This window comes from Anguilla anguilla, chromosome 5 (genome assembly GCF_013347855.1).
Source record: "Anguilla anguilla isolate fAngAng1 chromosome 5, fAngAng1.pri, whole genome shotgun sequence".
NCBI classification, from domain to species: Eukaryota; Metazoa; Chordata; class Actinopteri; order Anguilliformes; family Anguillidae; genus Anguilla; species Anguilla anguilla.
Genome location: NC_049205.1, coordinates 64,821,688 through 64,845,121, shown reverse-complemented (window position 1 = coordinate 64,845,121; position 23,434 = coordinate 64,821,688). Strand labels below are relative to the sequence as shown.

The 23,434-nt window shown below is 41.8% G+C and overlaps 2 protein-coding genes and 2 long non-coding RNA genes across 7 annotated transcripts in view; 2 read left to right on the top strand and 2 right to left on the bottom strand.

Annotated features, from left to right (window-relative positions):
* The window catches only part of LOC118227653 (titin-like), a 128,548-nt gene that overhangs the window by 42,429 nt on the left and 62,685 nt on the right, over positions 1-23,434 (top strand). The window lies entirely within an intron of this gene.
* Positions 1-23,434, bottom strand: part of LOC118227654 (T-lymphocyte surface antigen Ly-9-like) — a 237,213-nt gene that overhangs the window by 181,506 nt on the left and 32,273 nt on the right. The window contains exons 1-9 of one of the 4 annotated variants that reach the window (XM_035418387.1): positions 19,958-20,347; positions 15,623-15,916; positions 12,460-12,468; positions 11,627-11,887; positions 7,727-8,020; positions 6,843-6,851; positions 5,935-6,198; positions 4,349-4,390; positions 3,744-3,827 (exon numbers count right to left, since the gene is read on the bottom strand). In XM_035418387.1, coding sequence (XP_035274278.1) covers positions 3,744-3,827; positions 4,349-4,390; positions 5,935-6,198; positions 6,843-6,851; positions 7,727-8,020; positions 11,627-11,887; positions 12,460-12,468; positions 15,623-15,916; positions 19,958-19,997 — 1,297 coding nt within the window. In that variant the 5' untranslated portion in view covers positions 19,998-20,347. Of the gene's footprint in view, positions 1-3,743; positions 3,828-4,348; positions 4,391-5,934; positions 6,199-6,842; positions 6,852-7,726; positions 8,021-11,626; positions 11,888-12,459; positions 12,469-15,622; positions 15,917-19,957; positions 20,393-23,434 lie in introns of those variants that run through there. The other 3 variants (XM_035418390.1, XM_035418389.1, XM_035418386.1) reach the window with 3 other exon arrangements.
* Positions 133-2,719, bottom strand: LOC118227661. Its single transcript, XR_004765323.1, has 2 exons — positions 2,189-2,719; positions 133-1,916 (listed from the first exon to the last, which is right to left on the bottom strand). It is a non-coding gene; the product is annotated as an uncharacterized LOC118227661 (long non-coding RNA).
* On the top strand, positions 15,828-17,148 carry LOC118227665. Its single transcript, XR_004765327.1, has 2 exons — positions 15,828-15,958; positions 16,459-17,148. It is a non-coding gene; the product is annotated as an uncharacterized LOC118227665 (long non-coding RNA).

Here is a 23,434-nt window from a genome sequence, read left to right as displayed (position 1 = left end):
AAATGTTTTATTTGTAGTTGTCCAGTGAGGCAGCGTAATGAGAGGTTTTCATGAGTCCGAGGGGGGATGCGAACTATACCTGTCACTCATTCAAAAGTGTTGCAGTGTGTAGCTAATGACACAGTTCATTGGTATTCTTTGAGCACAAAGCTTTATTGTTTTAGCACCAATCATAGAAAACTTTCAATAGTTGCATGAGGATGAAAGGAACAGTCACACAATGACTTTTCAACCTCATGTCAATTATCTGGTAAAAACATCATTTTTTCACCTTAGAAATATTGCTCACCTTTGTCCTTCACTATCCACCTCCACTGCCGAATTAATTCAGATTATTTATTACCACCCATCTTGATTTCTGTTCCTTACTCTACGGCCTCCCTAATACCCTACTGACTAAACTGCAACAGGTCCAAAACTCAGCAGCGAGAATGCTACAGTAACTCACACTGGATCCTGGCAACACATCACACCCACTCTAAAAAACCTACACTGGCTTCCCAAGGCATGTATAAATTGCAAAATTATTTTTCTCACCTACAAAGCTCTCAATGACCTGGCCCCTCCGTGCATCACTCATTTGCTGTGTACACTCCCCCTCGCATCCTCCGCTCCCCTAATACTGGCACTCTACTCACTATCCCTAAGACCCACCCACATATGTTTGGAGACAGAGTTTCTCTGTGGTTGCCCTCTCTCTGTGGAATCCTCTTCCAATGAAAATCAGGGAAACAGAGAGTGTAAATAATTTTAAATCCCTACTGAAGACCCACCTCTTCAGCATAAGTTAACCGTTAGCTTCTCTATTGCCTTGCTATGTATATTTGTTGTTTGTATGTTATCTTGTACTGCCTTCTGTGTATACATTTTGCCTTCTGTATTTACTGTACTTGCTGTTTTTTAACCTTTTGCTCTGTCAACCAACCTTGGCCTCTGGAAAGGTGCTATATAAATAAAATGTATTATTATTATTATTATTATTATTATTATTATTATTACAATGTAATAGAAATAATGCATTCTGGGTATTTACACATACTGGAATAAGTACAAAGCTCATGGTTACGGTAAGAAAACACATTTAGTCACAGAAAAACAACTGGACAGAAACATGTCAGTAAAGATGATCAGTTATTCTGTGCGTCTTATGGCAGGTACATACATTTCAGGGTCCTGTGGTCAAATGGCAGTGTGGACTTATGTGAAATAACCTTTACCCCCCCCCCCATTTCTCTTTTTTCACCTTTTTCATTTCAACAGGGGCCTTCTGTCTGACTCCCTTTCTTGCTACTAACCGCTCTGGCCAGCAGTAAACAGCCTCCTTTATGAGCTCTGAACCTCCACCCAGGCCAGGAGAGCAGCCTCCACCCGGGCCAGGAGAGCAGCCTCCACCCAAGCTCCACCAAATCTCCAAATACTCCAAATCTCTTTCTCTCTCTTTATCTCTCTCTGTCTCTCACTCTCACCATCTCTCTTGCTCACCCTCCCTCTCGCTAAGGTGTCAGGCAGAGGACAGTGCTGCACTTAAATTAGCTTTACATCAATTCCTTGAGCTAACAGAAGAAGATTGAATGTGGTTTGAAACCAGCAGTATAATGTTTAATGTGGCACAAACATACTTTTCACTTTTTACAATATACGTCCAATAAGACATCTTTACAATTACACATGCTCACAAATACTTTTTTTGATCTGTAAATCAGGGGGATGGGACGGATCGTGATTGGTCATCTTTCAGTGAATCAGGGTGATGGGACTGACTGTGATTGGTCATCTTTCAGTGAGTCAGGGAGATGGGACTGACTGTGATTGGTCATCTTTCAGTGTGGGGGAGGGGACTGACTCTGGTCTCATTGACAGATCATTCTGTTGGGTTGCAGGAGGGTGTAGTCTCCCCCTCTCTGTTCATATCAGCCCTGTGGGGAGAAAGTTTAATTTAAATAATAATGATAAACCAACAAAAGTACAGACTCACTGACACAGACAGACAGGGGACACGTTAGTGTGGATAACAGCAAGTTAATACAAGCGACTGCCTTCACACACACACACACAAAAACACACACTCTCTCTTTCCCACTTTATCTGACACACTCACACACATGCATACATACACACACATACACACACACACACCTTCAATGTAAGAATGAATGAGGCTGAATGGAATCACAGTGAGAATGCTTACCTTCAGGCTTGGGTTGGCACTACAATCAGAAAAACAGCAGTGTTACTTCTGAATGCATATGATCCAGCACTATTTCAATGCATATCAGTGAACCAATCACTGCTTTCCCAGAATAATTATGTTTGTTCTGCTGTTTTCAGGATATAAATTAATAATGAAGTAATTCCAGGTTCCAGACAGCAATTATCCATAAATATGGGCTAAATAAATTCAGTGATTTTTTTTTTTAGTTAGTAGTTGCAAAATCTCTATATTGGCTCATTAAGGCCATAATATGATCATATTTTTGTTTCTCCAGACCAGGAGTATCAGGGCCTGCTGTTCTGCAGGCAGTAACATGCTGGTGAAAAACACACTTAGTGCAAACAGCTGCTGCCGTTGATTGTGTGTGTTTGTGTGGGGCGTGTCTCACACATTCCATGTCAAGCTCAGCACCAATAATAATAAACAAGAGTGTCTGTATTGACTTTCAAACAAACCAATTAAGTCTCTTGGCTACCTGATTGATACGAGTTGTTTTGACGCGTGTTTGCTCACCATTCTCGTCTCTGATGTTCCAGATCCGATCCATTATTGTAGTCAGTTGTGATGTTGTAAATAATATTGAAATCAAACAAAACAAAAGGAGAAAAAACACCCTAATGTGCAGCTAGCCTAGCTCCTACAAGTGGCAGTGATAAGCATGGTGACACGGTCGAAAACTGTATGCCTCCTCCATCAGGCAACACCTCTTGCTCTGCTACAGCACACCTTATGTGTACCTCAAAAACCAGCGCCCCCTGCTGTGCTCCCCGTAAGAGGTCCCTTGAATACTAATAAACCATAAACCAAAGAGTGAAGTGTGAATTGGCTCCAACGGTGTCCTTGACTCACAAAATACAGGTCAATCACCTATTCAGATATTTAAAAAAGTTCTCCCCTAGGTTAAATGTTCAGGTGCAGAAAGTGTGTGATCTTTCTGAAAATTTGAGAAACAGGAATGTGTATTTTTGCACTGTATGTTTTTCTGTTGTGCTGTTCCCTCAGGATTTGTTTTTAGTCCGAGTGCACAAATATAAAAAGTAAAAGAACGCTTACCACTTGTGTGTTCCCTTCTGTTACCTAAAACAACAAAGAAATCTGGCATTGAAAAAATGGTTTCAATCCCTATACTGGATTTCAAATATTTTAATAATTGTACCTTGAATCACAAGATTGCTTCTGTTATGGATCTATTTATTTTGATTTTAAGATCAAACTGAGTTAAATTCTGAAGTGGTTTCCTTTCAACGAGGTTAAAATGAAAAAACCCAACCTATGATCAGAAAGACAGATGTTAGTGAAGCTAAAAGACTAATAAACACTTGTCACCTTCCACCACCTTTATCTCCTCATAACACCTTTACACCTCATAATACAACAGCTGTCCTAAAATTCTGAGCTAGCGCTACTGAATGGCATTATGCTTTCATCCACTGTATCTGCTGATGTATCTCCTCATCTCACCTCTAATGGAGCTGCTTCACAGACCATGTTTATTACTGCCAGAGCTCAAAGCAGTGTGACTGATACTTACGGCAATACAGAACAGCAAAGACGACTGCAATGAGGACGGCAACAACAGCGATAACACTGGCAACTATTATCCCTGTGCTGGAACCTGTAAAGAGAGAAACAGAGACATTCAAAACCTGGTCAAAGTGCACAACAGCAGCACTACTGATACTGTATCTGAGTCAGAGAGCAAATCAGCACATCAATTCACAAAATCCTGTTAAAACAATAATTTACTTCCTTATACAATTCACTGTGTGTAAAAGGGGGAACTATAAGACATAGATTCCAGTGTGTAGCACAGAGACTCCAGTGTGTAGCTGTGTGTAGCACAGAGACTCCAGTGTGTTGCTGTGTGTAGCACAGAGACTCCAGTGTGTAGCTGTGTGTAGCAGAGACTCCAGTGTGTAGCACAGAGATTCCAGTGTGTTGCTGTGTGTAGCACAGAGACTCCAGTGTGTAGCTGTGTGTAGCACAGAGACTCCAGTGTGTAGCTGTGTGTAGCACAGAGACTCCAGTGTGTAGCTGTGTGTAGCACAGAGACTCCAGTGTGTAGTTGTGTGTAGCACAGAGACTCCAGTGTGTAGCTGTGTGTAGAGGACAGAGAGGGGGATTGTGGGTTCTTACCTGAGGGACCAGTGTTTGCTCCAATAGCAGGAGGTCCAGGGGCTTCAGGATCACACAGTAAAAAAGGCAAGGCATCCGTGATTAGTACAGCTGTGCAGATCATGTTTTAATTTTGATTGTGCTACTTAGACCAGGTCCCCAAACAATAGCCCTTTCTAACATTAACTTTATAACAATATTTGATGAAAAATAACCTGATTGACATTGGAAAACACACATAAGACTTAAGTGTGAATTTGCAAGAGAGTAGAGACTCAAGTGTGTAGCTGTGTGTCCTGCAGTAGAGACAAACCTACACCCAATGGTACTGTACCTGCAGATGAGGAAACCCTTGTCCAGAAAGATCACCTGACTATTAAAATAAACTGGAAACACGCCTTTTCTCTGTAACTGTGTGCTGGATCCATATAAAATTAGTGAATTCAGAGCAGGTCTCTGAGGGAGAGGAGTAATGAAAGAAAAACAATGGTACCGCCGGCTTTGTCATGATATTGAATACAACTGAAACATTATTTATCCCACTGAGGAGAATAATCTCTCACAGGAGACTCCTGGTCCTTTATTTCAGTACAGAGCAGAGAGGCCGCCTCATTATGGAGGTTTCACATTATAGAGGTGACTCACTGGTCAGTAAAGACCCCCGTTGCACTCATCGCAAAAAGTGGTGGGGGTTCCCCGGTGTCCTGGCTAAACTCCGACCCCGGCTCTCTCAACCTGCCTCCTAATCATCCCCTGATTTAATTGGCTAAAAATTGTTCTCTCCCTCTCCACCACAGCTAACGTGAGGTGAGCATTCTGGTGCAAAATGGCTGCCGTGCATCACCCAGGTGGGTGCAACACATTGGTGGTGGCTGAGGTGAGTTCCCACTCATCACTGTAAAGAACTTTGAGTGTCTGGAAAAGTGCTATAAAAATGCATGTTTCATTCATTCATTTCTGGAGTGTAATGCTGTCATGTAGTTACTGTATCTTGTTATTAGAAAACATCAATAATTATCAGAAAGGATTACGTTATTGGAAAATAATTAGTTATCTTTCATAAAACATGCTATTATGAAATAGACTAATTTCATTATTAGGAAAAAATACAAATTTGCCTCAATGTGCTTGTAGCTCGTGCTGGAATACTTCACCAGCACAGAGGACATGTGACCTCACCAAGCTTTACAGGCTGTCCTGGGGCCTCTGATTGGCCACAGTGAATCCACACAGGGGAAATAGCATTTTATTACAGACAAGATCCATGATTAGCTGGTTTCAGTAAGAATACATACTAGTGAGTCTAGATTTGACACTTTTTGGTAAGAATCATTTTAGTGTGAATTTTGAAGTCAAAAGAGCTTCCATTCAGAGAACACAGGTCAGAGTTTAATTTCAGAGGTCAGGAAGGTGACTGAACACCAAGTGATGTAGCAATAGAGTAAAGTAATAAAGCACAAATAACAGAATTAAAACAATCTCCTTCCCCCCAAAAAATAAACCACCATACACTGTGCCATTTAAAAGCCTTTTTATCCGCATTAAGAACTAGTGTGCACGGATGTGCATAGATGTAAACAGGTGTGAATGAGGTGCAGTAAGCTCACCTGTGCAGTGGGCCCCTACAGTGAGAGGGTCTGATGTCTCTCTGCTGACTGAGTTATTGGCCTCACAGGTGTAGATTCCGCCCTTATCCACAGTCTGAGGCAGATCTAGGTGTGGGGCATTGCGTACAGGGTAGCTGCCGTAGCTCTCCTTCTCACCCTCTCTGTACCAGGACAGGGTTACTTCTGTTCCTCTCTCCACGGTGCACATTAATTTGCAGGGGTACTCATCACGAGTGACGCTGACATGGGGCTTTGATACAGGAACTGTGCAGAGAGAAGAATGAGATAATGAATACAGCATTTAAACACCTTATTAATGCAGAATAATTAAAAATAAATAATTAGAGTCAATTATGAATTTGGATCACACAGCTCTGAGTAACAAGACCAGGGCCAGAGCACACAAAATGTACAAAGTTCCATGTGACAATCCTTAATTTGACTGTACAGGTAAAGTAAATACACAGGCAACAATCATTTAACTTCCGCCCAATGTGACTAGCAGCCTGCATTACTGTGATTATGACATCACTCATCCTGTTGAGGCATATATTTATGACATCATCACTACTGGTAAGCCACCTCATTATGACATCATTCCTCCAGAATAAGAGCAGTGGGTTGGTAGCAGCTACAGTTTCAGCACAGCAGGACTTTGAAAATCCAACATGGCAATAAAATGTGACCTGTATAGAAAACCTTAATGGAAAGGTTACTTGTACGTTCAGAGAAAGAACATTAGGATCGGATGCATTCTGCTCAACTAAATGATATGCAACTGATCCCTCATGCAATCGAGAAAATGAAACATGTCAAAATGGTTTAAATAACGTGTTATTATACACCGATAAATCATAAACATCATATCTGCAGGGTTAAAAACATTACTGTGTTGCTCTGTAACTTACCATTGTCCTCTAGGCACAGCGGTCAAAAGTATTTTCCGAGAACATATGTGAAAGAGAGATGATAATATATTAGAACAGTTATGAACACGAATTACAGACATCATATAATCAAATTACAGTAGAGAAATCGCAAGACTGTTTCTTTTTACAAAGCGAAACTTACAAATATACATACATTTAGCCTCATAATTACACAAAGTATATATTTCAGATAGCTGTAATATACTTTTATTTCAGAATGTTGTTCCTAAAGTGTGAAACTCTGCTTCCTGAATTAAAAATCTGCCCTCTGATCAGTGGTCTTGGTGACAGTAATGTGCTGCAGCTGTTGCTGCTGTACTCAGTATATCAAAGTCACATGTTCCTTGTTAGAGGTGTGTATTGTAGTAAGTAGTTCTGTCCAGGTACAATGGGCTATAATGGTACAGCAAAGAGCCAAAGGAGTATAGTGATCAGATAAGATATAATCAACACTGCTGCTACTACTACTACTGCTGCTACTACTACTACTGCTGCTACTGCTGCTGCTGCTACTACTACTACTGCTGCTGCTGCTGCTGCTGCTACTAACAACAACAACAATAATTTATTGTTATGTTTCAAAATTGGGAGAAATAACCATGATATAAAATATGTAAATGTAACTAATGTCAACTAATCATGAGTTTATTATGACTGGGACTCTGCAGCATAAGTAACCTCATCTTCACAAGATAACATATACAATTTAATATGGGTATAATTCCCTTTTGATTCAAGCTAATCTAGGACTTTTGACACACACACACATAAACGCACACACACACACACACACTCACACACACACACACACACACACACTACTGCATTAGCAATCCTATAGACAGAGTCACAGTGGTACTTACTGTACACATTCAGCTGGAAGACGGTATTTATGTTCTGGTCTGTATTCTGTACTTTATACTCTCCAATGTCCTCCATCTTCAGCCCAGACAGAGAGAAGAGTCCAGTGCTGCTGTCCCAGTGCAACCTGCCGTTGAACCTCTCATTTGGGGGCGTTGTAAATTTACCGCTTGTCACGTCTCCAATGGTGACACTGCTGTGCATCAAACTCCCGCCCTTTTTCACTGCAGCTGGGAACTCTATCCTCTTTCCCAGAATGCCGTTCAGCTCCACTGACTGGCCAAACACACTCACTGCTGGAGACACAGAAACAAGCCTCCATCAGTGATGAGCACAAGGTAATGCATGCAGTAAAGCATACTGTGTTCAGTTTGGGTCAAATGGACCCGTTTCAAACTTTTAGTAAACAAGGAATTACACTTTTGAGAGATCTGTTTCATTACCTGTGACTAAACCCGAGTAAATGTGGTTCTTGGTTTGGAATTGACTTAAAGATCATACATAATGAGTACTTTAGTATGAACTTCATTTCTGTATTAAATGTATCACATTAAAACCTAGTACAGACCTGGGTATATCTGAGCCAGGCTAACAGTTTCACAGGTGCTAATAAGTAAACAAAACACAAGGGCTCAGCACCACATCAAGAGCCTTTGCATGTTCTCCTTCCTCCATATCAGGGACAATAAAATATCAGTGGTGATGTCACAGTGGGAGGAAAGGGAGGGCTCCACCAATCAGAGTACACTGAAACAATAGAATAGAACAAGTGCTTCCTCCAGTCCCTCCCTCCTGTATCCACAGCATCACAATGCTTCCTGCTTCTTTTTCATTTCTGCGCACTCATCATCCCCCCAGTGCCCCCCTCCCCCCAGTGCCCCCCCCCCCCCCATCCATACGCAGACTGGCAGAGGTGACCTGCTGGACTCTCACCTGCATCAGTGTGTGAACCTGTCAGCACTCAGCCAAGGGGAAGATGAAGAAATAACCAAACCACTGCAACCTGACTCTCTACATTCCTCTGCAGAGTTAGTGGGAAACTCTCAATGGCCCTTTCTAACGTTAACTTCATACTGTATAAATATATTAGATGAAAAAATAACCAGATTGACACACATCTTGCATGTGGCTTTGAAAGAGAGCAGGAGACAGACAGAGTCCATGGGTTATAACATGGAAAATGATGGAATAGTCTCTGTGGTCCCTTCACTCGCTACTGCATGTCTTTCCGCTTGGCTGTGCTTTCTCGCTAATTAATAAACATAAGCCAATGGTACCATATCTGCAATACAGACACACCTACAGCCAATGGATACTGCCCCTGCAGTACAGACACACCTACAGCCAATGGATACTGCCCCTGCAGTACAGACACACCTACAGCCAATGGATACTGCCCCTGCAGTACAGACACACCTACAGCCAATGGATACTGCCTCTGCAGTACAGACACACCTACAGCCAATGGTACTTCAGTACAGACACACCAACAGCCAATGGTACTGCAGTACAGACACACCTACAGCCAATAATACTGTACCTGCAATACAGACACACCTACAGCCAATGGTACTATACTTGCAATACAGACACACCTACAGCCAATGGTACTGCAGTACAGACACACCTACAGCCAATAATACTGTACCTGCAATACAGACACACCTACAGCCAATAATACTGTACATGCAATACAGACACACCTACAGCCAATGGTACTATATCTGCAATACAGACACACCTACAGCCAATGGATACTGCCCCTGCAGTACAGACACACCAACAGCCAATGGTACTGCAGTACAGACACACCTACAGCCAATGGTACTGCAGTACAGACACATCTACAGCCAATAATACTGTACCTGCAATACAGACACACCTACAGCCAATGGATACTACCCCTGCAGTACAGACACACCTACAGCCAATGGTACAGCACCCACAGTACAGACACACCTACAGCCAATGGTAATGTACCCGCAGTACAGACACACCTACAGCCAATGGTACTGTACCTGCAGTACAGACACACTTACAGCCAATGGATACTGGCCCTGTAGTCCAGACACACCTACACTCTACAAAAATAACTCATTGCCTCTATTCATTTAGGCAGAAATTTGCATTGAGGTTTTTGAGTCATTTCTGCCATCCAACACGGACAGCCAATCAAACTACAGGAATAGGCTAACTCAGAGACAAACAACATGGACAGCCAATCAAAGCACAGGAACATGTGTACAGAACAGACACACACTCCTAAAGAACTCCTGTAGAGTAAGAAAGAGACCAAGATGAGCTTGTCTGAGAGCAACAGCTACTCTGAGGAGAGCATACGGTAGCTTAAAGATGAGGAAACTGTTGCCAAGGAGGATAGCATGACTATTAAAATAAATTGGAAACATGTCTCTGTAACTGGGTACAAAATTAGTGAATTCATAGCAAGTTTCTGAGGGAGAGGGACAATGAAAGAAAAACACCCATACCGCAGGCTCTGTCATGATACTGAATATAACTGAAACATTTAACCACTGAGGTGAAGAATCTCTCACAGCAGAGTCCTGGTCCTTTATTTCAGTACAGAGCAGTGAGTAAACAATACATACGAACAAGCTACTGTGAATCCCGTGGGGATACATAATATGAATGAAACTTAAAGGAATGAATGGAAGGCATTGTGTTGTGCTCTGATCTGTTTCATAATTAACCTGCTTCCTCCAGTTTTGTCGCAACTGTTTTGAATAGTTCGCCATTCCTCATTCTTCTTCCATCCATGTATTATAGGATATTTAACTCCTTTAGGTGCGATAGCATAAAGTTGGTCTCGTCATCTGTCCAGAAATGTGTTCGCCATGATACTAGGGACGGCAAAACGGAGCTTTAGAATGTCGTCAGCAGTGTATGCACGTGAGCTCAACAATGCATTTTTCACAGAAATGGTCGTCTGTCGCCTTTTTTTTAGTTCATTACAGTGGTGATAGAAGTGAGAATAATTAAGTGGTACTGTGCTGTTAGCCTTTATTGATCGCCGTACAAGGTTAACGTGAAGTAGCTAGCACAATCGGACAGCACTAACCCATAAAAATGTACTTTGAATGGTACTTGCTCAATTTAACGATAAATGTGAAAAACATTTGATTATAGTCAGCGGCACCGAAATTTTCTGTCACACTCTCAATAACCGGCAAAAGTCCAAGAAGAAGATTGAATTAAATCTTTTAAGTTATATATTTTCTGAAACGTTATCGATTCCGCTTGGCCACTGTAAGCGTACAGCTGCTGTGTAAATTACGGAACATGCGCAGAAGGCCTAGGCCAACTGTAGTCCGCTTGAAACGTATACATGCCGTAGTAAATCGACCCGAAACCGCATTATCTATGTTAGTCCGACTTTGAAAAATTTGACTTTCTACGATTTCAGTCAGACTAAGGTGTTTGCATGATTTTTAAAAGTCCAGGTTTAGCTGGACTAATACAATAAATCGACTTTTTCAAACATCATGTAAACCCACTGACTGAGTCCACACATGGATATTGGTGTTTTATTACAGACAAGATCCATGATTAGCTGGCTTTGGTAAGAACACATGCTGGTGAGTCTAGATTTGATCCTCTTCAATAGAATGATTGTAGTGTGAAGCTGAGAGAGCTGCCATTCAGAGGAAACAGCAGGTCAAAGTTCAATTACGGAGATTAGGAGGGTGACTGAAGATCAAGTCATGCAACAATATAATAGAGCACATATAACAGAAATAACACAATCAACCCCCCCCCCCCCCCCCCCCCCATAAACAAAAATAAACCACAAGACACTTTTTTGATTTAAAAGCCCTTTCCTCCCCATTAATAACTAGCGTGCATGGATGTGAGCAGGTGTGAATGAGGTGCAGTAAGCTCACCTGTGCAGTGGGCCCCCACAGTGAGAGGGTCTGATGTCTCATTACTGACTGAGTTCCTCGCCTCACAGGTGTATGTACCGCTCCTCTCCACTGTCTGAGGCAGATCCAGGTATGGGGCATTGCGTACTGGGGAGCTGCCATAACCCTTCTCACCCTCTCTGTACCAGGAAAGGGTCACTCCTGTCCCTCTGTCCGCAGCACACAGTATAGTGCAGGGGTACTCATTATGAGTAATGGTGATATGGGGCTTTGATACAGGAACTGTGCAGGGAGAACAGAGAGAGATAGTGAGTATACAAAAACCTCATTAATGTGTTATGATTATTAAATTAAATATGAATTTTAATGACACAGCTCCGTGTTACGAGTAGGATCAGAACATAAACCAACTGTACAAAGTTTCTCTTTGATATTGTGATAGAGTTAAATAAATACTGAATTTCACTGAACAAATAAAATAAATACCCAGGTGAAGATCATTAAACTGTTCCGACCAATGTGACTGGCAGCCTGCAATCCTGTGATTACGGCATCATTCCACCAGTTGGGGAATGTAATTATGACATCATCACTACTGGTAAACAACCTCATTATGACATCATTCCTCAAGAAGAACGGTTTGTACCACCTACAGTTTCAGTGCAGCAGTACTTTGAACAGAAAATCCAACATGGCAATAACATGTGACCTGTACGGGAAGCCTTCATGGAAAAGTCACATATGTTGACAGAAAGAATTATTCATCTTTTAAATCATAAACTCTGTATTAATCCTATCCGCAGAGGGTATGAATATTTCACTCTAACTACTATATTTCGCTAATGGTAACTTACCATTGTCGTCTACGCACAGCGGTCAGAAGTATTTCCGTGAACATATGAAAGAGATGATAATATATTAAACCTGTTATTACTCGCCCCCTAGTGGAGCAGGCGCCCGCGCCAGCGATTTCGACAGTTGACGGCTTTTGATATAATAAACAGCGATGATTAAATGATTCCCTCCAAGTCAGATATCGCAGTAATGTTCAGAGCACGAGATTGCCGTTAGCGCAGCCGCAGACTGATCGGGTCGTTCTCGGTTCAGCAGGATCGTAAACCTGGAGTCATTCAAACAATCTCTCTCATTAAAACGTCTCTCAGAACTAACACGGATGTCTCTGCGCTTTCAGCCAAGAAACACAACATACCAATACGGGGACAACAAAACTTTCACTATAACAAAAATGTGTCTTCCCTTACACGAAACATAGCATTCAAATGTATGACAAGTCATAAATGCATCCGTTTTATTTTTGATTTTAGAATTGACACTTTTTTTTCCAATTAATAGTCAGTTTTGTAAGTTAACTTTATGCCATTAAAACAACAAACAAAGCAAGTTGCCTAAGAACAAAGTATTTACTTATTACGTTTTATCATAAACGGAGGATAGCATACAGGCTAAATCTCAAAGGGAGCTGGTCAGCGAGAAACCGTAAAATCACCACCATAACGCAGGTAAACCACAGGTCTCCGCTACTATTTACAATATCACGGTCCTACGTGCATACTACTGAAATTAAACTCTGCTGACCCCACAGCTGGGCTCTGTTCCTCCGGATCTTGATAGCACCCCATCAAACATGTTCCTAATGGGAACTGAGAAAGGAACACAAGTTGTAACTGAAGCTCTCCTGCCGGATGCGCACAAAGTTGCGCATCGTGTATACTTCCACTACGTTCTTTTTTGTATCAAAAGACAGGAAAATGCTCATTATTTTACTCGGTTACGGGGGAATTAGGAGAAATTAAGACGGCAGTCGGTACAGCTAATCGCCAAGGTTCCGGAAAATCTGCAGTAAACGGGGACGACTCTGGCTTCTGCATTTCTAAACAGCGCCCTTCGATAAGAGAAGACAAGCAATAATTACCAACGTACCGAACGCTTAAGGTACTGGAGATTTTATTTATTAATTGTGTATGCATTTTCATGTTTTTCAGTGCGTCTTTTCTAGCTAAATGTCCTACATCGTTTATTCTGCCATTTGCAAGTGGTGTTGGGGGGTCTCTTACAGAACAGTTTTAAACTGTCATCCAGGTCACATGGTATATTGTCACATAGAATTTTGTTTTAACTATGCTCTTAGTTTAAACAATGTTACGATTATATATATATATATATATATATATATATATATATATATATATATATTATTTTTATTTTTTTAAACGATTCACCATCCAACTACTCAGTCTTTATGAAGCAAAGCATTGTCTTGTAAAAATACTCCTAAAGAGCACAGGTAACAGGTAACGAGACGCGAGAGGTCAAACCTTTGATGGTATATGACGTTACTAACAAACTTAAATAAGCAGTACCATATCTCATAATGTGTCCGCTTTGTACGGTGACTTTCGACACAATACTAAATACTTTCCCTTTTCCCAGTTGAATTTACACCCTTGGGTTAGTTGGAAGGTAACCTGTTGCTTCCTAGTTTTATTGTAGTTACATGGGGGGTTATAAACAAAGGAGGTAAATAATACAACTGCAGGACTTTATGCAATCATCGTTATGTGTGAGAGTAGGCAGTACTGGTAGTTAACACTGTCGTAGTCAGTCTAACTAGAAGAGGTCCCTGTGCGTTGTTTTGAGGACTTTTACGCGCTGCAGTAGTCATCAGTATCTAACCATAAATCATTTTCCTTGTATAATTTCTTGCAAATCATACATGCTCTTACCGGTCATGTTCATACTGCGATCTTGCTCGTGGTTGTATGTTTATGGTGCAACCAATACCCGGCTGTGAAGAGTTTTAAGTTGAGTTTAAAACGTTGTACCTGATAAAATTGGAAGCATTATTCTGCGATGTCCGCTCGCTCACATGATGCCATTAGTGGCGTCTGCTTTGCCGCTTCAGTTCCCGTATGCGTAAATACTACTACACCTTGAAATTAAGTATTTTGGAAATAGAATTAGACCAGAAAGGAGGATAAGCAAAGCATTCCTTCAATTTGGGAAGCTTGGAGAGCCAGTTGGGGAGGTTTGGGTAAAGTTTTTAAGGCGACCACACCTGTTGAATGTGGCTGCCTGTACACGCACAAAAATGCGCTTTGATGTAGAAAACATTCCACGGAACAACTGTAAAACATTACTGTTATTTCTGTATCGGTTTATGGCTGTGATAATAAATAAACGCGGAATTGAATATGAAGGATTTTGCTTCTTTAATGCAAATGCTGTTTTGTATGTTGTGTGTTTTATGTGCCGTAGATCAGACAGGCACAGATGCTGATGCTTTAGCTTTGATGGTTCAGAGGTTTCCTGCAGTTTGAGGCTCTGACTGTGCCTGTACTGTCTGTACTTATGAGGATATGAGGATTTATTTAAGACCTGTTATAATAGGTGCACGTGGACTTTTAGGGGATTTGGAATGGTAACAGGTTAGAACAGTTATGAACACAAATTAAAGACAGCATATAATCACATTACAGTAGAGAAATATTATGTCTGTTTCATTTTACAAAGTGAAACTAGTGAAACAAATATACATACATTTAGCCTTATAATTATACAGAGTATCCTTTTCAGATAGCTGTAATATACATTTACCTCAGAATGTTGTTCCTAAAGTGTGAAACTCTCCTTTCTGATAACAGAGTTAAAGATCTGCCTCTGATCAGTGGTCTTGATGACAGCAATGTATTGTGCTGCTGCTGTTGCTGCTGTTACATGACCTTAGACCCCTGTTCCGTTACAGGTGTGTATTATAACTATATATTATTAATGGGCTATACTGGTACAGCAGAGAGCCAAAGGATTATAGTGATCAGATAAGATCCATAATCAAAACTGCTGCTGCTACTGCTACTACGGCTACTACTACTACTAACAACAACAATAAAGTTATTATGTTTCAAACCTACACAGACACAAACACACACACACACACACACACATCCTCACACACCACAGCATTAGTAATACTATAGACACAGTTACAGTGGTACTTACTGTAAACATTTAGCTGGAAGACGGTATTTATGTTCTGGTCAGTATTCTGTACTTTATACTCTCCAGAGTCCTCCAGCTTCAGCCTAGAGAGGGAGAAGAGTCCAGTGCTGCTGTCCCAATCCAGTCTGCCGCTGAACTTCTCATTACTGGCCGTCCTAAAGTGACTGTTAGTCACGTCTCCACTGGTGATACCGCTGTACATCAAACTCCCGCCCTTTTTCACTGCAGCTGGGAACTTCACACTCTCTCCCACAATGCCGTTCAGCTCCACAGACTGGCCAAACACACTCACTGCTGAAGCCACAGAGACAAGCCTCCATCAGCGAGGAGCACAAGGTAATGCATGCAGTAATGCATCCTATGTTCAGTTTGGGTCAAATTGACCCGTTTCAAACTTTTAGTAAACAAGGAATTACACTTTTGAGAGATCTGTTTCATTACCTGTGACCAAACCAGTGTAAATTTGGTTTTTGTTTTGGAATTGACTTAAAGATCATATATATTGAGTACTTTAGTATGAACTTCATTTCTGTATTACATGTATCACATTAAAACCCCAGTACAGTCCTGGGTATATCTGAGCCAGGCTAACAGTTTCACAGGTGCTAATAAGTAAACATAACACAAGGGCTCAGCACCACATTAAGAGCCACTGCATGTTCCCCTTCCTCCATATCAGGGACAATAAAATAACAGTGGTGATGTCACCGTGGGGGGAAAGGGAGGGCTCCACCAATCAGGGTACATTGAAACAACCAATAGAAAAAGTGCTTCATCCAGCTCCTCCCTCTTGTATCCACAGCATCATAATGCTTCCTGCTTCTCTCTCATTTCAGCACACTCATCATCCCCCCAGTGCCCCCCCCCCCCCCCCCATCCATACGCAGACTGGCAGAGGTGACCTGCTGGACTCTCACCTGCATCAGTGAGTGAACCTGTCAGCACTCAGCCGAAGGGAAGAGGAAGAAATAACCAAACCACTCTAACCTGACTCTCTACACTTCTCTGCAGAGTTAGTGGGAAACTCTCTACATTCCTCTGCAGAGTTAGTGGGAAATCCAGGCTCAGAAAGTAAAAGTCCTCCCCAGTAATTTGTTCCAATCATCTGGATGTGCGAATTAGCACAGTGTGCAAAACGGTGATGTGAATAATGAGATGGATTTAGGAATTGTTACCCAAGAGTTCCTCTGGATAAGTTTAGCTTCTGGTAACTGCTTAAATATAAAAGTTAAACACCATTTTGTGTTAATTTATTTTACTGTACTGGTGTAAGGTGCATATTGGATGATGTTTTTAGGTTGGTAAAAGACCTGAAAATGCACCAGCCTCCCTGCTCAAACTTCTCATCCTTCATTGTGCTGCTAAATCACCCTTTTCCCCTTGGGACCCAGGGCTCTGGTCATAATACAGGGAAGAGGCTCTCTACCTCCCCCTCCTCCCCCTCTCCCTTCTTCCTCTCTCACATGCAGCTCTTCTTTCAACATTCAGTTTCTACATCCTGTTTGCAGCTTTGATTCTTCTTCACAAAATATGCTTACATGAAAAAAAAACACTGTGAGATGGATGTGTGTAAATAAGCTGCATGTAAAAGGTTGGGTGTGTATAGTTACTTATGGAAGGTTGGATGTAGATAGTTGTTGTGAAAGGCTTCTGTGGATAAATGTGGTGTGGAGCTGAGATTGAATATGCTGGAATTTTGCTCCAGGGTCAGCACAGATTTCACAGAGGAGGGTCGAGCTTTATAGTGAAGTGGAAAACACAGAGGAAAAGGTAGAGTCAATGCGTTCACACTCCACCACCAACACACAATCAGCAGCAGATGCATATTTTAACTGTTAATCTGATCACAGCTGAAGAGCAAAACCCAGCAGCGCTGTGTTTCCTGCTGTAGCCACTCCTGCTGGTTTTAGAGTGTGAAGGAGTGTGAAGTGTGAGTGTGTAACAGAATGGGAGCTTCGCTGTCTTCAGGAGTGTTGTTCTGTTCTTCCCACAGACCCACAGGAGTGGATTCAGTTAAAAAACAGGTTTTGCCAGTGTGAACACCTGTTATTCATGTGTAAGGTTAGGCAGTTTGGCTCATCTCCTTATAGTGGGCTGTGTGTGTGTGCGTGTGTGTGTGTGTGTGTGTGTGTGTGTGCGGGCGTGTTTGTGTGTGTGTCTGTGTGCGGGCGTGTGTGTGTGTGGGTGTGTGTGTATGCGGGCATGTGTGTGTGTGTGTGTGTGTGTGTGGGCGTGTGTGTGTGTGTGCGTGCGGGCGTGTGTGTGTGTGTGTGTGTAAGCGGGCGTGTGTGTGTGTGTGTGTGTGCGGGCATGTGTGTGTGTGTGTGCGGGCGTGTGTGTGTGTGTGTGTATGCGGGCGTGTGTGTGTGTGTGTGTATGCGGGCATGTGTGTGTGTGTGTGTGCGGGCATGTGTGTGTGTATGCGGGCGTGTTTGTGTGTGTGTGTGTGTGCAGGTGTGTGTGTGTGTGTGTGTGTGTGCGCGGGCGTGTGTGTGTGTGGGTGTGTGTGTGTGTATGCGGGCGTGCGTAAGTGTGTGTGTAAGTGTGTGTGTCCGGGCGTGTGTGTATGTGTGTGTATGCGGGCGTGTGTAAGTGTGTGTGTGTGTGTGTGGGCGTGTGTGGGTGTGTGTGTGTGTGTGGGTGTGTGTGTGTGCGGGCGTGTGTGTATGTGTGTGTGTACGGGCGTGTGTGTGTGTGTGTGGGTGTGTGTGGGTGTGTGTGTGTGTGTGTATGCGGGCGTTGGTAAGTGTGTGTGTAAGTGTGTGTGTGCGGGCGTGTGCGGGTGTGTGTGTGTGTGTGACTTTGCGTAATGCTGCAGAGTTCAGCCAAGTGAACAGGGCTGTTATCTCTTCTGATAGAATAAATGTTTCATAACAGAGTTCTGATGGGGCTGCAGAGATAACAGTGCGATTTTCCTGTCATATAAGCAGCTGTGTGAGTTTAATTACTGATAGATTCACTTAAAATAAAACAAAACTGCGTAACAACCTGAATAACAGCTAAGTATGCCAATCTCTTCTGTGAACATTTTAAGATGTGCAGGTGTTTCACGTTCCAGAGCGGGACCAAATATTACTGTTAAAAGTTGAATTAACACTGTTAAGAGTTGAATTGACACTGAAGATTTTACTGTGTATCACAGACCAACAGTAACCCGATAACATCATTAAATTTCTTTGGTATTATGCAGTATACCCATTACGTTTTATCATTGCCTTGATGTGAAATATTTTATTAGGCTTACATGATAAGAGGGCTTCAAAAATATAAATACGAACCTTACAGCGCACTAAAGGCTAGAATTAACATTCTGGCTCAAAGTCTTAAACAGGAAAAACGGGGGCGGTCTTTTGGCAGTCTTTTCATCATCGGAAGAAGTTTTGGCAGCAGTCCGATGCTTCAGCATAATATTCTATTCAATCTGCAACTGACGTGCTGGAGCCGCGCGCTTTCCCAGACTCCGGGATGAGAGCTGCGCCATCAAGGTTCTATCGCGACAGATTCGTATGCGATACAGAAATAGCCAGCATCGTGTATAGTTAATGTTCTATAGAGAACGGTTTTAGTTCTATTTTCACAACGATTTGACTTGTGAATTGCGCGATGTCATATATTTAAATCTGTGTAAACTGTAAAACGTGACGTGTTTTTTATTGTGCCGCTCCGTTATGAAATGTTCGCATAAAATCGTGTTGTTTTGGTAGGCCTAAATAAAAAACATTTGAATAATAAATAACAATGTGTACAACTTATACAAATTCTTAGAAACCAGAAAATGATTCACAATTCCCAAATATTTAATCTCAAATATTGGTTAAATTAAAAATTTCCGGGTTTGCTTAACAAAAAAGTAGCACCGCCGAAAAACTATTCATAACCTGTCTCTCCGCTTCAGCGGAGCCCTATCCACATTTTTAAAGCGCACTGGGGGTTAATGCAGCGGGTTCGCTGGGTACAACGGACACATTGTAAGATTAGGTCGGCAGATGTAGCGCACAGCAGCCTCTGACCGTTGCGGCTGCTAACTAACGACGTGTCGACCGCAGTTTCATACAGTTTTGCAACAGAGAACTGGTAGTTAACGGCAGATCCTAAATTTATCCAACGGACAGCGGAAAACAGAACCTACATTGATTTCAGTCTGTCATATGTGCAGAATTTTCGTTAGCAACAAAATCACCTCACCCGGTAATCTGCGTCACATATCTACTTTCGTTTTGCTTGCTGCGGCAACTTTAGTGGTTTAAAAGCTAGCTAGAGAGCACCTTTATTGAAACAGTAATAGGCCGTCTGACGCGCTCGTTCAGCACAGTGCGGAGGCAGCTGTCTTATTACCTGTGGTAAAAAGCAGGCATGTTGAGAAGATGCTCCTCATGTTTTCTCTCCGCTGCGGTCTGATGCTGCTGAGTGGTTCAGGTCATCCCCCTCTATCCGCGCGCAGCAACCGTTGTAATGCCACGCCTTTACCCGTCGCTACCCGAGCCGCACTTCAGAGTCTCACGCTTCCGGGCGAGAATGACTCACATCGCATCCTTTACGGATTTTATCTGCGAGCGTTTTTATGACCCTCTCGTATCACTTACGAAAAATCACGTGAAAACCACAGGTGAACGCCCACCATTTGAAGAGTACATATGTGAACTATAAAACTAATCCCATAGTTCCCCCTTATAAGATGCAAGCGGAAAAACGTACTGTAACCTATGCTTTGTGACCTTTGTTCCATTTGTTGTATTTACTTGCGAAAATTGTAGTTCACATTTGGAAAAGTCAGTTACCCATGAAAATATGGGATACCTAGGAACATAGGCCAAACCTTAGACTTACCAAAATCAAACGTTTGGAACATGATTGAGAAGAAAGAGAGCACTGGTGAGCCTGGTAAGGAACCTGTATAGTTGATGACCAAATAATGCTCACCATAATGAAGAAGAAAAAAAACACCAAACACCTTTCCAACAGATCAGAAACACTCTTCGGGAGGCAGGTGTGCAGACCACTAGTTATCTGCAAAACAGGATGGCCAGGTTACAGTTCGTTAGGAAGTTCCTAAAAGAGCCCGTAGAGTTTTGGAGATTCACTTGTATCAGAATGATGGCAAGAGCAAAGTGTGGAGGTCAAAAGGAACTGCCCAAGATCCAAACACCCCCCTCACCTGTGAAACATGGTGGTGAGTGTTATGGTTTGGGCATGTTTGGCTGCCACAGGTACTTGCACACTTGTTTTCATTGATGATGTAACTGCTGATAGCAACACTAGAATGAACTCTGAGGAGCACGAAAGCAGCTTATCTGCTCAAGTTTAAGCAAATGCCTCCAAACTCATTGGACGGGAAATGGGGGGACTATGTGGATCACAGAGTATGTCCTAGTCCCAAACATTATGTAGCTTATATATATATATATATATATATATATATATATATTCTTAAAAAAGAATTATATCACTCATAATTCATCATTACCTTTATGTATTATGTACAAGTACATCTCAACAACTATTAACAGCAACAAAATTCAGACTTACTTTAATTAATTAATCTGAGTGTCTCTGTGTTTGTGTGTGCGGGGGAGTTCCTCTCTAAACATGCGAACCCCCTCCCGCTCGTTTTAAAGCAGAGCCCTCTGTAATTCGTCCTGCTGCTCTTTCGCCTGGTAACAACGGCGGGGACGCATCAGTTTGAGTTCCAAAATGGCGTCAGAGAGGCGGAATAGCAGCTTGAATACAAACGGAGCCATTTTGGATGTTCATTCAGTCAAAAGAGAACCACAAAGATGCAAGTACTTGTTTGATCAAATTTAGCCACTCCAGGCATTCTGTGGCCAAATATTTCCGTACCGACATTATACACCCTCCCCCCACCTACATTATACACCCCGCCCCCCCCCCTTTCAGGGAACCATAATGTCATGGTATGGCTTGGGCATGTATGGCTGCTTCTGAAACAGGCTCACTTGTATTTATTAACAATATAACAGAGGATGGCAGCAGTGGGATGAATTCCTGATATTGGACTCTTTTCCATTTGCTTAGTTTATCCATCCTTCCTTACTTTCCTGGTGTCCTTTCCTAGTATGGAAGGCAGAGGGCGTCAATCACACATGAGATCATGCGGGTATATTGTACTCGCTTATTTTTACCTTTTTTTTCCTCTTTAGACAGCGAATTACAGTTTGTTGTTAATAATTGTTATTCCATTATGATTAATAATGAATTTCCCCAGATATCAATTTCACACATTTTTGCCTGTTTGACGTTCCTTACTCGGAAAGGAAGCAAAGGACAAATAATTGGAATGATCCGTGTCTGGCAGTGTACGAATTCCTCGTCAACCTCGTCAGCTGGCAGTTCATTCTGCAGTAAGGCAATGACCCCAAACGCACTGTGACCCACGGGCCAAAGGTAGGCTCCAGACACAGAGCGGATATGGGGCACTTTTTACTGAACACGAGAGAAAAAGAACAAACAGGTAAACGCAAGAAAACTTGAAAGACAAAAAACCACAGGAGCACATGAGTGGCAGTCAAACATCTAAAAGAATACTAAAACTAAACAAAAACGCAACTCCAACAGACCAGGTAAACTAAATGAACTCATCAGACACAGGTGGAAACAATGAAACTAACAATAGAATAGTGATGAAACAAATAGGGCAAAACACAGAAACAAGGGAAATGAAACATTGCATAGTAACAGGTCAAAACATATTTGTTCACACACGCTTAAGTGTCCATCACCATGGCAATGGTTCAAAACAAGCTTTTCACTTGTCAAATAAATTGTCCTTTTGTCCTCGTTGGGTCAACAGCACCAAAGCTCACACTCCGTGGAATAATCAGTAATCAAGTCTCCATCTTTAAGAGGAAACGCTTAATGGACTCCTGGGAGTGAGCTAGTGTTTAATTTATTAGAATGGAACCAGAATTCTTTGTATTCAACAAACAGGCTTGAACAAGCTTAGAATAAATATTGAAGTGTTACTGGAAAAGCCTGAGGCAGATTCACATGTATTATCTGTGTAAACAAGACACTACCACAAGCAAGTGATTCTGTGGCACCAAATCAGTCTGATATACTCTGCCAAGTGTGTATGATGTTTGTAATGTTATGATCAGCCCTAGTGTTTGGATTATCAAAATAGTCCAGCAAAGTATGTTCCAGAACAAAGAGTATGCTCTACAACGAACTGATGACATATAATAATAATATTAATAATAACAATGACAACAACAACAATGACAACAATACATGTTACTCCCAAAGCATGTTGCTATTGATTCTAGGTAAAACCTAGTAATGTTTCATTTAAATATATAGAATTGTGATCACATTCAAAAATCTATATTGTTAGTTGAAGTAAACTTCAAGTCATTGAGCCTCATAATCGAAGGGGGGATGCGTCTGCAGCATATCTTGATCCGTTCAACTATAGTTGGGCGTTTTATAAGCCTTTTCGAAAAAAGTGCATCTATAAGGCAAGGGTGCCCCCACGTGGCAGAAATCGAATCGGCAAATGCAATTCTGATGCGCCAATTAAAATACCTATCCTTTTTCAGTTAGATATCCTCCCACATTAACCCTGCGGTGAAAACAATGCCACCTTTTTTTTTTCCTCTTGAACTAACAGCTTTCGGTTGGCTTCAAAGGTGCAAGATCAGTGTTTAGGGAAAATGTTTTCTTCGACATACAATTAGGACTAAATTCTAAATTATGCTATGCAGCATCAGCTAATTTATCTAGCATGTCTAAATGTAGCCTACAGGATATTTAAACCTGCTGAGAACCAGGTTCAGCATGCAGTGTTTAAATTTA